This window comes from Phodopus roborovskii, unplaced genomic scaffold (assembly GCF_943737965.1).
Source record: "Phodopus roborovskii unplaced genomic scaffold, PHOROB, whole genome shotgun sequence".
NCBI lineage: Eukaryota > Metazoa > Chordata > Mammalia > Rodentia > Cricetidae > Phodopus > Phodopus roborovskii.
In genome coordinates, this window is record NW_026126571.1 from 14,431,881 (window position 1) to 14,447,833 (window position 15,953).

The 15,953-nt window shown below is 37.9% G+C and overlaps 1 protein-coding gene across 1 annotated transcript in view; it reads right to left on the bottom strand.

The window, feature by feature from the left end:
* Grid2 (glutamate ionotropic receptor delta type subunit 2) overlaps nucleotides 1-15,953 on the bottom strand; it is a 1,241,117-nt gene that overhangs the window by 627,837 nt on the left and 597,327 nt on the right. The window contains exon 4 of the mRNA XM_051202902.1: nucleotides 343-548. Within this exon, the coding sequence (XP_051058859.1) occupies nucleotides 343-548 (206 nt within the window). The remainder of the gene's footprint in view (nucleotides 1-342; nucleotides 549-15,953) is intronic.

Sequence of the window (15,953 nt, forward strand, 5' to 3'; positions counted from 1 at the left end):
AGCAACAAAAGCAACAACACAAAAGGATTGGCCACACACTTGTGAATATATATCCGATTTTGCTAAATCCATTCAAGTAAACAACACTCTGAAAACCTGTAAGATTTCTGAAACTTGTCCTGGCCATGTGCCTAAATATACAAGTACAGACATTCCCAGTAATTAGCTGGGCAATATGGGGTAAATGAGATGAGCAAGCAATTCACTCTGCCTCCTCCATTAGTGCTAATGAGTGCTGTGCAGTTAGTCCTCTCTCTCCCTTTAGCTTTTTCATCCTCTGTGGGTTCCATTCCAAGGCATTTGCTTTTGTACCCTGCCCCACCCAGGACAGTACACACTTACCTCACTTATGAAGGATTTGGCTGTGGCAGGATTCATAACAAGAATGGCTCTCCTAAGAGTGTCTCGGTAGCGATTCAACTCCTCTATCCTCATGGTGTCAAAGAGGGTGGTGATCATTTTGTTGATGTTGTTTTCCACCTTTTGAAGGGCAACATCCATTCCCTGCTGGGATACTTTGTCCAAAAACTCCTGTATCCCACGGATATCTAGGAACATCACAACATAGGAGAAAAAAGTCTCTTCACTTCAGAGCAGTTTATTATTCAACAGGCATACATTATATTCTCAGATTTATTTCTGATTTGGCTTAATTAATATCTTTACATGTAAAAGCATAGAAATTAATCCAAAGGGAATTATTTCTACCCATTTATCATTCTAAATTAATTAAATAGTGTGAAAAGTTGGTACATGAGAGAGGAGTAGAAAAGAGGTTCATTTAAATACAGCACTGATACATTCTTCAACAGTAAAGAGGAATAAATAGAAACTAAACATTAATCCTTTCTGTTAGCAGCTTTTGGACTGAATCTCTTGGTTTTCAGAGCTGTAATGGGTTATACCTGTCTTCCAGTTTTAGCCTACTTCAGAGGGAGAAATGTTACAGTAGCAGTTGGGGGCCCATTAAGGGAAAGCTACTTTCTCTTGATGGAATGAATGAAATCTACCTCTGACCTGGGTAGAGATATAATATTCCTAGCTACACAAAAGAAATTTCAGTAGGGCCACTTGGTTTATAGAGCATCCTATGAAAGGCAGTTTCACCTAATGCCAAAGAATGAGATGAAAGTAGAAAGAAGATGATAATTAAAAAGTCATATTAAAAGAGCAAAATAATGTCATTCATAACAGATGAAATTGGATAACATTTCTCAAAAATAGTAAACACTGCCACTATATCTATATTCATAATGTAAAAAGAATATTTTCGAGATGTTCCCTTCCAAGGGTCGTATGTTACTCAATGGTTACATAAAACAATACATTATTAAATATTTAAGTCTGAATATCCAGTAGGAGATAATTTTATTTTATGACTATGGAGGTTGGTGGCATCATGTTTATAACAAATGAAAATTTATCTTAAGTATGTCTTAAACTACCACCCAAGTTTTTAAACGTATGGTGACCTTCAAAATATCTGTAAGTAATATTAAAAAATATTTACGCATCAAAATCAAATATGAAATTTCTGAAAGGTTATCAAATAAAAGTTCTGTGTTTATTTCATGTTTAAGTAAGAGAAATAAAATGCAATATTGAAAAGTAATTATCAACAATTTAATTTTATTAAATCACAAATTATAGTTTTTATTTTGTGACTGCATGAAAGCTTTGAAGCTAAAATAGTTTGTTAAGTATCAGAAATGAAGGATTTAACACACATGAATTTTATTTCAAAATTTCTAATTGTGTGTGATTGCATGCATGCAAAATTTGCCTCTCAAGTGAAATAATCCGTAAACAGTAAGAAAAGCTCATATGACAAAAACAAAATAGCTCCAAACATAGAGCGTGATATTTATCCATAATAAAACTTTGTATCTATAAAGTTACAAACTAATTTTTTAAATCTGTGCTTTTATGATGGTTTCATTCTTAAAACTTCACAGTAGTGATACGCTCATCTCTGTGATAATTCTGTCCATATTCTTTTTACCTTCTCGTCTGTACTCCTAGTTATGTTATAAACGTGAGCTATCAGCATAAAAGGACAAATGTGGACAGAGCAGAGCAAGAGATAGAGGCATGGGAATGATGGACGCTAAATAGCCAAGTCCAGTAATATCCAACAGCATAAGGCTGAGAGGTGGATTGGACAGGGTTTAAGTAGGGGAGCACAGCAGACACTGAAATACAAACAGTATCAGAATTACGGACATACCAAGCAGTGTTCTCAAAACCTTGGTGTCAGTCACAACCACTGATGATTTTTAAAGCCTGGGCCCCATCTCAGAACCCAGAGCATAATTTCAATTTTGAGTAAAAGGTTGTATTATACTTGATGTACTTATATCGACATAAATAAAACACAAAAACAAAGTGTACACTGAAAAGGACCTGAGATCCTCCCGATTGCTCACACTCTGGACTCTGATTCTAAAAGTAAACTATTGACGCAGCTTCACTTATTCACATGAAAAAAAAAATGTTTCTTTAAAAAAATCTATTCACTAACGAGGAGGCATTGGTGCACACCTTCAATCCCAGCCCTTAGGTGGCAGAGGCAGGTGGATCTCTAGGAGTTCCAGGCCAGAACATTGCAACCTATGGTAGAATTTCTCTGATATAGAAGAATCAAGCAGCAAGTGCTTTCCAGTCTGAAGATGATACAGCTGACTACCGCAGCAACTGACACATGTGAGAAGACACTGATCCAAATAATGGTATTAGCAGCTGTGTATAAAAGATTCATTAAAAGAAAGAGTAGGCCTTTTGGTTTATTAATTAAACATGAACATAATCAACCATCTCAATTATTCAGCCACATTATCTTCATTCCGATTTCCTTAGTCACAGTGAGCTAAGTTCAAAAAGTTACAGAAATAAAAACTCATGGTTCTTGACCTCAAGGAGCTGCCAGACAAATTGGACCTGTCAGTTGGGGCTATTTATTGATAACAACATGTTTCCCAGCTGCTGTTAGTCCTACTTACCAGGTAAATACCTGTGAGCAACTGCGAGACTGCTCATCGACTGAGTTATTAAATGCGGGATTATGGGTAAAGCCAACTCCCCTGAACATCACAGAAGCCTGCGTGTCCAACAGAAAAGTGAACTCTTTCCCTGAGTGTCCACATCCCAAACCCTGAAATCTGTGGATATACCAAATCATATTCCAAAGAGGGGTAAAGCCTGAAGGTGGGCTTGAAGCAGTGAACCCAGTGAGATCAAATCAGAAACATAAACTCCAGAACTTGGGTGAGTCTGGTATCATTAGATGACCTAAAGTTGGAAGCAAAGGAAAAGAGACAATGAGGGGTGATGGCTTGGAGCGAGGCAATGTGAATGATTGACAGAAGAAGGGAAGAAAGGTGAGCATCTCTGAAAGCTGCACAAAGAGAAGTGGATTCTTCCCCAGAACTATGAGAAGAAAGCATATTTGCCTGTACCGTTTTATTTTTCCATGCTTAGATCTGATGGCAGATTCTAACCCATAGAACTCAATGTGACTTGTGTTAGCCCGCCAAATTTGTGATAATCTCTTGTCCAGCAATAGAAATCAATCAGAAATTATGCTTAACTCTTTCAGTCAGCACGTTTCAAATTAATATCCACTGCATTTCACTTCAGAATCACCTACAAATGCTCCACTCCTGTGAGCTCCCAAATTCCCCCGAAAAGAGCCCACGATGGCCCTTGAGAGAATAGTCTGGGAAATACCTCTTCAATTTGTGTCACAGACTTGAGAGAATCATAAAAACTGCAGATTTTTTCTTTTCCTAGTAAACACCACTGGTCCAAACATTCTGTAGCATTTTCTGATTGTCGTTGCTTAGCCTAATCTACCTGTTTCCCTTTGGGAGGATGCCATGAGTCCCAGATTAGTATTACTGCTCTTCACATTTATGGATTCCAAAGATATACTCTTAATTTTCAGGTGCAAAATGACCTTCTACATCACTTCTAGTCATCTTTGCTATTTTTCTTCTTGAAAACAATTTCTTAGTGTAGGGGAAACACACTCCATTTGATGTCAGTAAATCAGGCTTGGGTCAGTAAGTTGCTTCTACAGTGCAACTCTGTACACTTGGAATCACTTTCGTAATTGATGTCTCCTGTTTTCATTTTCTTGGTTTTTCAGCTCCCTTCAGAGAATAATATGCCACTTTTTCCTGATGAAATAACCTTTGTTTCATGCTTTGATTTCACATGTCCAGCCTTCTACATTCTACCCTTTGATGGTCCTATGCTCCCAGGCTAGTTAGTCATCCTAAATCCTTAGTTTTTGCAAAACAACCAAAATTGAACAAAGCAAATGCAAATGAATGGCTTTTCTTGTGTACTGAGATGTAATGATGTAGTTTATGATTACAAGAGTCAGAGAATCTGGTTAGACTGTTCAGCTAAGTGAAAGAGCCCGCAAGCCTGTTTCCTATGGGTAATAAAACTCCACCAGTCAATTACAAGTTAAATGGGGAGGAAAAGGGAAGGAAAAAGAGAAGAAGCAGAAGTGAAGGAACAGAAGGCAGGGAGGAGGCTCCATCCTTTAACAGTGTTTGACTCATTTCATATGCATCAATCAAATGCATGCACGCACGCACACACGCACGCACGCACGCCACAGACCTAGAAACTTGGTAATGAAGAGGAAGGTGTGGCTCATTCCTGTCTTTGAGTTGCTTCTAGTTTCCAGACAGAACAAACAGAAATCAAAATATTTTCATCATGCAATGCAGGATGAAGGCACTGTAACAGAACAGCAAAGGCTCCAGGGAAGACTAAATCTACACATGCAAAGTATCACAATTTTATTTTATGGCAATGTAAGCACTAGATTTTCTGATTTAAAAAAAAACACGAGAGTGACTAAAATATGAAGGCAGATATGTAGGATTCAGACCTTCATGTTCTGTACATTTCATTATCAAGACTTTGGTTACCTCAGTAAAGACTTATGCTTTTGTATTTATATTTGCTATGGGACGTTAGAAAATAGAAAAAGTCCTTAATGGGAATGATAGTGATCTATCAGTTATCACCTGTGTGGCTCTCTGCCTGCCTGCATGCCTGTCTATCTGCCTGTGTGTCCGTCATCCTATCTATCATCTATCTATCAATCTCTCTACCATCTACCAACTATCTCTCTATTAATCATCTCTCTCTCTCTCTCTGTCTGTCTATCTATCATCTCTCTTTCCATCAAATATTCTAAGAAAAGCCAGACATCATGGCACATTCCTGGCCTGCCAGCACAGAAAGCCAAGGAAGAGGCTCTCAAATATTTCAATGCTAGCCTGTGAAAATGAATCAGAAACCAATCACCACAAACTATACAGAGAGACTCTGCCTCAAAAAGTCTAAATAAAATAAATAACAACAAGTGAGTAAATAAGCAATATCATATTCAGAACTTAATATTTTATGCACTATCAGTTTCACTGGCACCCAAAGTATGTTACCTTCTTAGGCCACCTTCCCTTATAATCCTCTATGATGTAATGGATAATTGGAGGCTAACGATTCATTTCATCAAATCTTGTAAGACAATGACGTTATATCTAAAGTAGGATTAGTTTTTAATCTTCCTAGCAAAAGTGTTCTATATTAAAGTAGACTAATGTTGTTTTGTACCAAAATTTAATGTTAATTTATATTCTTAAAAGAACCCTAAGAAGAAAGGAGAAATATGGGAAAATAGAATAGTGTATTTACATTAGCATTGTGATCCACTTTGGTGGAACCTGTACCAGTTGTCCAAACCAAAGTAGATCACTTTCTTGCTAGTATTGGTCTACTGTATACCGATCACTGTGGAAGGCACTTGGCAGAAAGTGATGAGCAGAACAACATAGCTCTTGTCCTGCTGGGAAATGTGGTCTATACCATCTGATGAAAACACTGACCACTGCAGTTTTTTAAATTAAATTAACAATTTAACAAAATATCAAAATAGAAATTTATAGTCACATCATTTTATTCAAACATCACATTTAAAATATTGAGTTCTATAATACAAAATTACTATAACGTTTTCCTCGGTTTTTTTTTTCTTTATTCATCCCCTCATCATTTGAGCAGGTGAAGGCATTTAATCATTCTGATCACTTAATGCATCCAAGACCTCAGTTTGAGCAGGAAGACTTCAGTATGGCACTGGCAAAGCATGGTGTTTCTAAAATTATGACAGCATGCTAAGCTTTAAAATTAAAATGTAGGACCTTGTGACTTTCTTCTCCTACTTTCTCATTTTACAAATTGGAACACGGCTTAGTACTGAATATGTGAGATATATCATAAAACCAGAACAGATTTTTCTCAATATTTGGAGAGCAAAGTATGCTTTCTGTGTCTATTCCCCAAGGGAGGGAGAAAGGGAAGGAGGGAGGAAGGCAGAGAGGAAGGGAGGGGGCAAGGCTTTTAACCATCAAGCACTTTTTAAAGTTTTGTTTTAAAAGAACTCTTACCTCCAAAAATTCATTGAAGTCATGTAGCACTTTTTGGCACCTTTAGAATATTTTATATAAATTTAAAAAGTAAAGATAATAACACGCTCTGCTGGGCTTTGACATATCACAGCCTGGCAATTATGATCTAACATTGAGAGTTTACATTTGACAGGAGCTTGTCATTTGGGCATAAGCCTACCATTTTTTACTATGGAAACCATTTTTACAGTAAAGACGAGAAAATAATTTGAAGCACAAGCCACTGATGTATAAGTCCTGAATAGGAGAATATACTCCTTTTACCCATTTGACATAATATATATTAATGAAAAGGAAATGGTTCAATATACTGCTTGGATTAATTACATGCTTATTGATGCAGACTAGAGTAAATGAGAGAACTGAAGGCTGGAAAGTAGCCAGTGACTAATAAACAGCTTTCAGGCTTTTGGGAGAGAATGTCAAGATTATTATAGTTATCAGACATTTGAAAGCATCCTTGGGGCGATTATAAACATTTGCAATCAATTAGGAGGAAAGTGTCCACCCTATGGGCCCTGATTAAATCTACACCAATTCTACATGGAATAAAGATCACGACACAGGAATGGATTGGTGAAGGCTGTTACCTAATCTTCATTTCAAAATAAGGACTTTGCTTTCATACCCAGTCACCTACCTGTGTGCTGAACCTAATTTGCATTATTAAATGTAGGTTTTCGTTATGCAGAGTAGTGTGCAAATGATGAACTTCTGATTTCCCAAACTGGAAGATGTTCCTTACATACAAGTGTTAGATAATATGTATTTCTCTTTGTACTATTTGATCTGGTCATTTCCATAGTGCTTCATCTGAGCAACAGTAGAAAGGCTACCTTATATGCTCTTCCCTGATAATGAGATTTATAACTAACTTATCCACCATCATAGAGCCCTCATCTAGTAGCTGATGGAAACAGAAGCAGACACCCACAGCTAAACACTGAGCCAAACTGGAATCCAAATGCAGAGAGGGAGGAGTGATAGAGAAACGGGTCAATACCAGGCTACAGAAACCCATAGACAGCTGACCTGAACAAGGGGGAGCTAATGGATCCCCAGACTGATAGCTGGGAAACTAGCATTTGACTGAGCCAGACTCCCTCAAAATGGGTCTCAGCAGGCCTGGGCAGTCTAAGGGACCTTTGTCAGTGGAACCAGTATGTACAGGATGGATCCTTACTGCATGAAAGGACATGGGGAGCACATTCCCCATGGAGGGATACTCCCTTAGCCTAGAGGCAGGGGGACGGCCTAGACCCTACTCCAAATGACTTGGCAGAGTTTGATGATTCCAACAGGAAGGCATCACCCTCCCTGTGGCGTGTGTGGGGAGGTATGGGGAGGTTGGAAGGCTTGGGAGGGAGGGAGAGGGAACTGGGATTGATATGTAAAATAAGAAAAAATAATTTAAAATTTCAAAAAAAAAAGTAACTGTCATGATTGAAGCAATCCTTATTCCATTTTGGTCTGTATTGTATGACCCAAATTAATAGAGAAAATTTTGTTGAAATATGTCAGTTTCTAAAATATTAGAAATTATTGACTATAGGATTTTTTTGTTAAATACTTATATATAAGAATTTTGTGTTTTTCTGAGAAAAGAAAAATATATATTAGTATTAAAATATTTTAATGATTAAAAAAAAAGAATCCATCCTTCTGTTGCATACAAGAAACACATCTAAGCTTCAAAACAGCTATTACCTCAGGATAAAGGGTTCAGAGAGATCTTCCCATCAAATGCACCCAAGAAAAAGCAGGTATAGCTATCCTATATCTAACAAGTTAGACTTCAAAACCAAAATCAATAAAAAGAGATTAAAAATGTCATTTCATATTAATCGCAGGAAAAATCCATGAGTACAAAGTCTCAGTTCTGAACATCTATGCCTCAAATACAAAGGCACCTGTATTAGTAAAAGAAACTTTACTAAAACTCAAATTTCACATAAAAGCTCACAAGAAAGGACCAACAGACAGAAAATTAACAAAGAAACAAAAGACAGAAGTTATGTCCCAATTGGGTTTAACACATATCTATAGAACATTCCATCCAAACACAAAACACTCAGCTCCACATGAAACCTTCACTAAAATCGACCACATACTAGGCAGCATAACAAACCCCAACACACACACACACACACACACACACACACACACACACACACACACACTAATTTGGTATGGCCCACTGTATCTTATCAGTCCATCATATTTTAAAGCTGCAACTACACAAATTGCAGAAACACTACAGACATTGCTTCCTGAACATAACAAAAGTAGCACAGACACTAAGATAGACAATTCATAAATGGGACGTCCTGAAACTAAGAAGCTTCTGTAAGGCAAAGGACACAGTCAACAAGAAAAACAGCAGTCCATAGAGTGGGAAAAGATCTTCACCAACCCCACATCTGACAGAAGGCTGAACTCCAAAATATACAAAGAACTCAAGAAGCTAGTCACCAAAACACAAAATAATAAAAGTAAAAGTGGGGCATAGAACTGAATAGAGAATTCTCAATATAGGAATCCAAAATGGCTGAAAGACACTTAAGAAAGTGCTCAAAATCCTTAGCCATCAGGGAAATGCAAATCAAGGCAACTCTGAGATACCATCTTACTCCTGTCAGAAAGACTAAAATCATAAACACCAATGATGACTCATGTTGGAGAGGATGTGAAGAAAGGGGGAAACTCCTCTACTGCTTGTGGGAGTGCAAACTTGTACAGCCATTTTAGAAATCAGAATGGCAGTTCCTCAGGAAAATGGAAATCAGTCTACCATAGGATCAGACAATTGCAATCTTAGGCATATAGCCAAAATATCCACATCCAAGCAACAAAGACAATTGTTCAACTATGTTCACAGCAGCACTATTTGTAATATCAAGAACCTGGAATCAACCTAGATGCCCCTCTACTGAAGAGTGGATAAAGAAGATGTGGTACATTTACACAATGTAGTACTAGTTATCAGAAAAGAGCAAAAAAAAAAAAAAAAAAAAAAAAAAAACCAACAACAAACAAAAAACAAACCAAAAAAAAATCAACAACAATGGAATCTTGAAATTCAAATTGCTGGAACTTGAAGAAACCATCCTGCCATCCTGAGTCCTGAGTGGGGTAACCCAGTCACAAAAAAGAGGAACTACAAAGACAAGTTACTGGGGGAAAGGATTTCTATTTTTGTTTCCACAGAAATTGAAAACATGTGGATTCCTTCCACACTAATGTGGTTTGATCAAGCCAGACTGCCTGAAACAGAGTACCAGGTGATCCTACATTCAAAACAGCTGGACAAAGCAGCCTGACAGACTACAGCCAGGATTTCTGAATCTTCTTCGAATCCCCCATGACAGCGCCCATTACCAGCAGGAAGTATTTTGGAAAGAACAACGTCCAAATTCCCAAATATTGTCTATAAATGTTTGTTTTCATTTAAATGGACTTGGTTACATAAAATAAATAAATAAATAAATAAATAAATAAATAAATAAAACAAAAAGAGGAACTAATATATGGATTTTAGATATAGAGCAAAGGATCACCAGCCTACAATTCATACAGCCAGAGAAACTAGGATACAAGGAACAACCTAAGAGTTTCATACAAGGTTCCCCACAGAAGGGGAAAGGGACTAGATCTCCTGAGCATATTGGGAAGGGGGTGGGTGGGGCAGTGAGTGCAGAGGGAGTTAGGAGAGAGAGAGAATGGGAGAAGAGGAGGGGAGAGGAGAGCATGAGGGACCAGGAAGATTGAGTCAGGGGATGTGTAGACAAGAGCAAGAAAAGAGATACAGTAATAGAGGGAGCCATTATAGGTTTGAAGAGGAAACTGAGAATATGGAGAAATGTCCAGAGACCTAAAAGGATGACCCCAACTAACCATCTGAGCAACAGTGGAGAGGCTACCTTAAATCCCTTCCCTGATAATGGGATTGATAACTAACTTATATGTCATCATGGAGCCCTCATCTAGTAGCTGACGGAAACAGAAGCAGACACCAACAGTTAACACTGATTTGAACTTCTGGAACCCAATTGCAGAGAGGGAGGAATGATAAGAAAAGGGGTCAAGACCAGACTGCAGAAATACACAGAGACAGCTAACCTGAAAGAGGGGGATCTCATGGACCCTAGACTGATAGCTTGGAACCAGCATTTGACTGACCCAGACTCCCTCAATATGGGTATCAGTTAAAAGGCCTGGTCAGTCTATTGGACCTCTGACAGTGGAACCAGGATGTATTTCTGCTGCACAAAAGGACTTTGAGAGCACATTCCCCAGGGAGAGATACTTCTTTAACCTAGAGACAGGAGGCAGGGCCTAGACACTACTCCAAATGACTCTACTTATTTTGATGATCCCTCATGAAAAGCCTCATCCTCCCTGTGGAGTGGGTGGGGGAATTGGATAGGAGGGGGTTTGGCAGCATGGGAGGATGGGAGGTAAAGGGAACTGTGATCAATATGTAAAATAAGGAAGAAGAAGAAGAAGAAGAAGAAGAAGAAGAAGAAGAAGAAGAAGAAGAAGAAGAAGAAGAAGAAGAAGAAGAAGAAGAAGAAGGGATAACCCCGCAAAGAATACACAATGGACTACTCAGCAGGAAAATACAATGAAATCCTGAAATTCACAGGGAAATAGATGAAACTAGAAGGAACAATCCTGAGTGAGGTAACCCAGTCACAAAAGACAAACAAAGTATGTATTCACTCGTATATGGATTTTACACATAGAACAAAGGATTACCAGCCTACAATCCATGCTGCCAGAAAAGCTAGGAAACAAGGAAGACCCTAAGAGAGACATACATGGTCCCTTGGAGAAGGGGAAATGGACAGGATCTCCTCAGCAAATTGCGAACATGGAGGGTGGGGAGAGGGAGTTGGGAGAAAGAGTAGGGGAGAAGAGGAGGGAGATGTGGGCATGAGGGAATGGGAAGATTGAGACAGGGAAAGAATAGAGGAGAAGAAGAAAAGAGATACCATATTAGAGGGAGCCGTTGTAGGTTTAAAGAGAAATCTGGGACTAGGGAAATGTCCAGAGATCTACAAGGATGAACCCAACTAATATAGTGGAGACACTACCTTTAATGCCCTTCCCTGATAATGAAATTGACGACTACCTTATATGCCACCCTAGAGCTTTCATCTTGTAGCTGATGGAAGCAGAAGCAGATATCCACAGCTGAATTGCTGGAATCCATTTGCAGAGAGGGGGGAGTGATGAGCAAAGGGGTCAAGACCAGGGTGGAGAAACACACAGAATCAGCTGATCTGAATAAGGGGGAGCTCAGCTCATGTATCCTAGACTGATAGCATAGCACTGACCCAGACACCCTGAATGTTAGTTAGGAGGACAGGACAGTCTATGGGGCTTCTAATAATTGGCAGACAGTTTGAAATTTCCTGCTTTGTTGAGGAGTCTGCCAGACACACTGTGGCCCATAGGTCAAAAATGGAACATTACAAAATTCCAGGTGACCAACTAGGCAACAAGTTGTCTTTTTCAATTCAAGAGTTTATATATTAACCTTTGAAGGAGTTGGAGACAGATAGTTATGGTTATAGTTTTCCTTAGTTACATATAAGACTTTAGAATCACAAAGATAGGATAGATGATAGACTAGTTTCTTTAACTATTGATGTTGATGTTAATGAACTAAATATTGTAATTATTATTCTTGCTTAATAACTGCTTTGTTATATGTAATTGCATTATGTTACATTAAAAACCCTTCGTTTTATTTAGGCAGAAAAGAGGAGATGATAAGGAATGTCTTTCTGTATATATATTTGTCTTATTGATTGATGAATAAAACACTGATTGGCCAGGTAGGAAGTGATATAGCTTGGCAGATGCAGCCACTAGCAAACCATAGAGGTCTGGAGGTTTTCAAAGACAGGCAGAAAGCGACATATCTAGGCAGAATCAGAATATAAGCAGGGACAAACAGGAAATTGCTCTCTTCTCTGCAGAGATGTAGCAGGCAAAGGATATGCAGGCCCAGCATTCTCAGGAAGCCAAGACCAAGTGGAAATACTTAGATAAATAGAAAAACATGTTAATAGTTAAGTCAGAGCTAGCCAATAAAGAAACCATAGGCAATGGCCAATAGTTTTACAATAAAAATATTAATTTGGGATTTTTCTTCATGAGAAAATGTTCTGGTACAGATTCTCTAAACTGCATGCATGATGGAGGATGTCCTTCTGTATGCTGTGAATAAGTGTTCCTCTTATTGGTTTAATAAGACACTGATTGGCCAGTAGCCAGGCATGGAGTATAGGAAGGGCTACCAGTCTAGGAGAAATCTTGGACAAAAAAGTAAAGAATGAGTTGGAGGCAAGATCTCATGTAGCTGCCGAGGAAGCAAGAGGCTTGGACGTCACTGGTAAGCCAAGACCATGTGGCGGTACACAGTTTTATAGAGATGGGTTAATAATTAAGAGAGAGCTAGCCAATAAGAAGCTTAAGCCATCAGCCAAACAGTGTGTGTTTATCTGGGACTAAATGGGTAAGAGACTGGGAGAGAAACTTCTGTCAGCAGATATGTGCTGAAATCAAGCTGACTGCTGGAAACTCACCATCATTCCTGTAATCTGACCAGTGAGTCTACTGGAAGTAACAGAGAATGCATCCTTGCTCATGTGGGATACCAGTTGAAACCCCTTATAATACTTCTACCAATATTCTCATCCTGCATGTGGGATGTAAGAGAACTAGCAGAGTAGTAGCCTGGAACAGGGATTACTACTAATTTAGGTACTTGAATGATACTATTCGTGACAAAATCGTTCATCCATGCTATTGTAGCTTGAAAGAAGTCAATGACAATACACTAGGAAATGAATATGATTGTATACCAAAGAATGCTTTTATTAAAAGAAGTAACAGGGACAACAATAGTTTTTTGGTCCTGGAGTAGAAAATCAGGGGGAAAAATATATCAACTAACTTTAAGAAGTTTCCTTTAATCAAGAGCATAATTTATTGTATATAAATTGAGTATCTCAATTCAAATCTGGGAGGTAAGATTGCTGGTATCAAAGATCTGAGTCCCATCTGGGTCAATACTGTATGCCTTAGAAATAGCACTTGCACTTGCACACCATCTTGAAGGCTTTGAACTTTGCACATTGGGGATGTTCTTAAGAGACCCTCTAATACTATAGTAAGCAACAACCAACAATGATATACCTTAAGGAAACCCCTCTAGAGTGAAGCTACCCTTATTTATTTGGAAGAACTTTATGAAAAAAAATCTCTACAGGTGTGCTCAGTTTTCCCTACAATTGAAGAAGTCCAATTGGAAACATTCCTCTTAATCTAAATGACATGATTCATGGCAACACTTATATTTTGGAGTCTGTTTAGCTTCAAACCACTGGTAATGGTCATTGCAGATAGCAGACTTTGTCCTTGTGGGCAGTGAAGTCTTTGTGATCACAAACAAATCTGTTGTACCTGGATTTTGGTCCAGTGGGAAGGTATATGCAGAAGTTTAAGGAAAATGACATCCAACCTTTGAAAGAAAGGCTGATTGTTATTGAGATTTATTCTGCTCATTAAAAAGTTGAGTATATGTAGGGTGATGCCCTCCAGGAGAGGTAATCTACATCTCTCAAGTCATTTGGAATAGGGACTAGGACTTCTCTCCTGTCACTAGGTGGGGGGGGAATGGGAAGGGAGGGTGGTCTGTGGGCATGAGAGGGTGGGAGTGAGGGAAATAGCTAGAGAAGGAGAGAGGGAGAGAGGGAGGGAGAGGGAACTGGGATCAATATGTAAAATAAAAAGTAAATATAATAAAAAGGAGAAAAAAGTTGAGTATAGTCTTATAAAAATGAGAAAACTCAAATGGATTTTATTTCAATTTCTGTTATTCAGATTAATTGGAGGAATTTCAAGTCCATGGAAAAATTGCTAGTGGCCAATGGTGTAAAAAGAGGGATATAGTGACAGCCATTATCCAAGAAGCTTTTGTTGCACTACACTCTTTGAGAGCAGAAGTACTCACTAGGTAGGCGGACATAAGGGTTCCTTAGTGTGTGCAAGCCCACAGCATACCCATTGCTTACTTTTATTCACAGACCTTGGTGAACTTAATGTCATTATAGCAAGACAAGATTCATGGCTCTTGCTTGAGAGTTAGGATCCTCTCTGGTCTGTGATAATGGTTATTGTGTATGAACAGATACTCTTGGTAATGATTGACTAGGTTACTTTTAGCGTAATTCTATCTTCCCTGCTTCTGATAATCATCAAATTTTCCTAATTATAATGTTGTATAGTTTTCTTGACATTATTATAATACCTATGAATTCTGCAGGCTTAAATCATTGTGTCTCTTAATGAAGGTGACTCTATACAGTCAATCAATAAATTTATTTATTTATTGGTTTTTTTTGGAAATTTCTTAGATATTGATCTTATTCCATTTCTTTAATTCTTTTCCTTATTTTTTTTTGTCTTATTCTATGCCTACAGTGTCAAATACACTTGTGTCCCTGGGCTGGAATAATGGAGAGAGCATTGATGAATTCATCTGGGCTCCTTACCTTATTTTGAAGTTGTTTGACATTGCTTACTTGATGTTTACACTTTTGTAAAAATACTGGTAATATTAATAGCTATGTCTATTAGATAATGCATAGATTTGAAGAATTTAGCAAAATGGGTACATACACCAAACATTCTGTGACAGCCTTTGTTGTTTCATTCTTGGCTGCTGAGAACACTAAATGATATAACATAAAATACTTACTATAGTTTCTGGAAAGTAAAAATGAGCTATTTTTCATATTCAGCTAATCTAAGACCTGATCACATTTGTTTTTCTCTATGGAAGTGGTTATTTCTCACAGATTCTGCCTCCCACATGTTTCCCTACCTTTAGTAACCAAGCTCAAAGTTTACCCAGGAAGCCTGGTTAACCACTGCTGCCAAAATTAAAGTCTTCATTACATATACAACACCAGCATTCATACATTGATAATGTAACTCACTGTTTCCTCTTCTGAGAGACATATAAACAGCTTCTCTCTTTTACTGATTGTAAGGTTTTTAGTATATAAATGTAAATATGCATTCTGCCAAACTCATAGTTTGTAATGCACTAAGAAGAGCTGGATATCTCACACACTGCATATTATTGCAAGCTTCCTTTCAAGCCTTCTGGAGAAAAATGGTCTTTAATTAATCCCTTCAAAATTTCTCTACCTGTCAAACGAGTTTTCATTCACTTACTTAGAATCAATGATCTAAATTTTCTTTGTTAGACTACCTTTAATCATGATTAAATACTTCTGAAGAAAGGGACTTCACTAATTACCTATTATAGAAGCCTAGAAAACACACACACACTATTTCTTTGTCTCAAAATATGTGTGTGTGTGTGGTTGTGTATCCTATAAATGCACATATATAGGATAATAAGAATAATATACATGCATA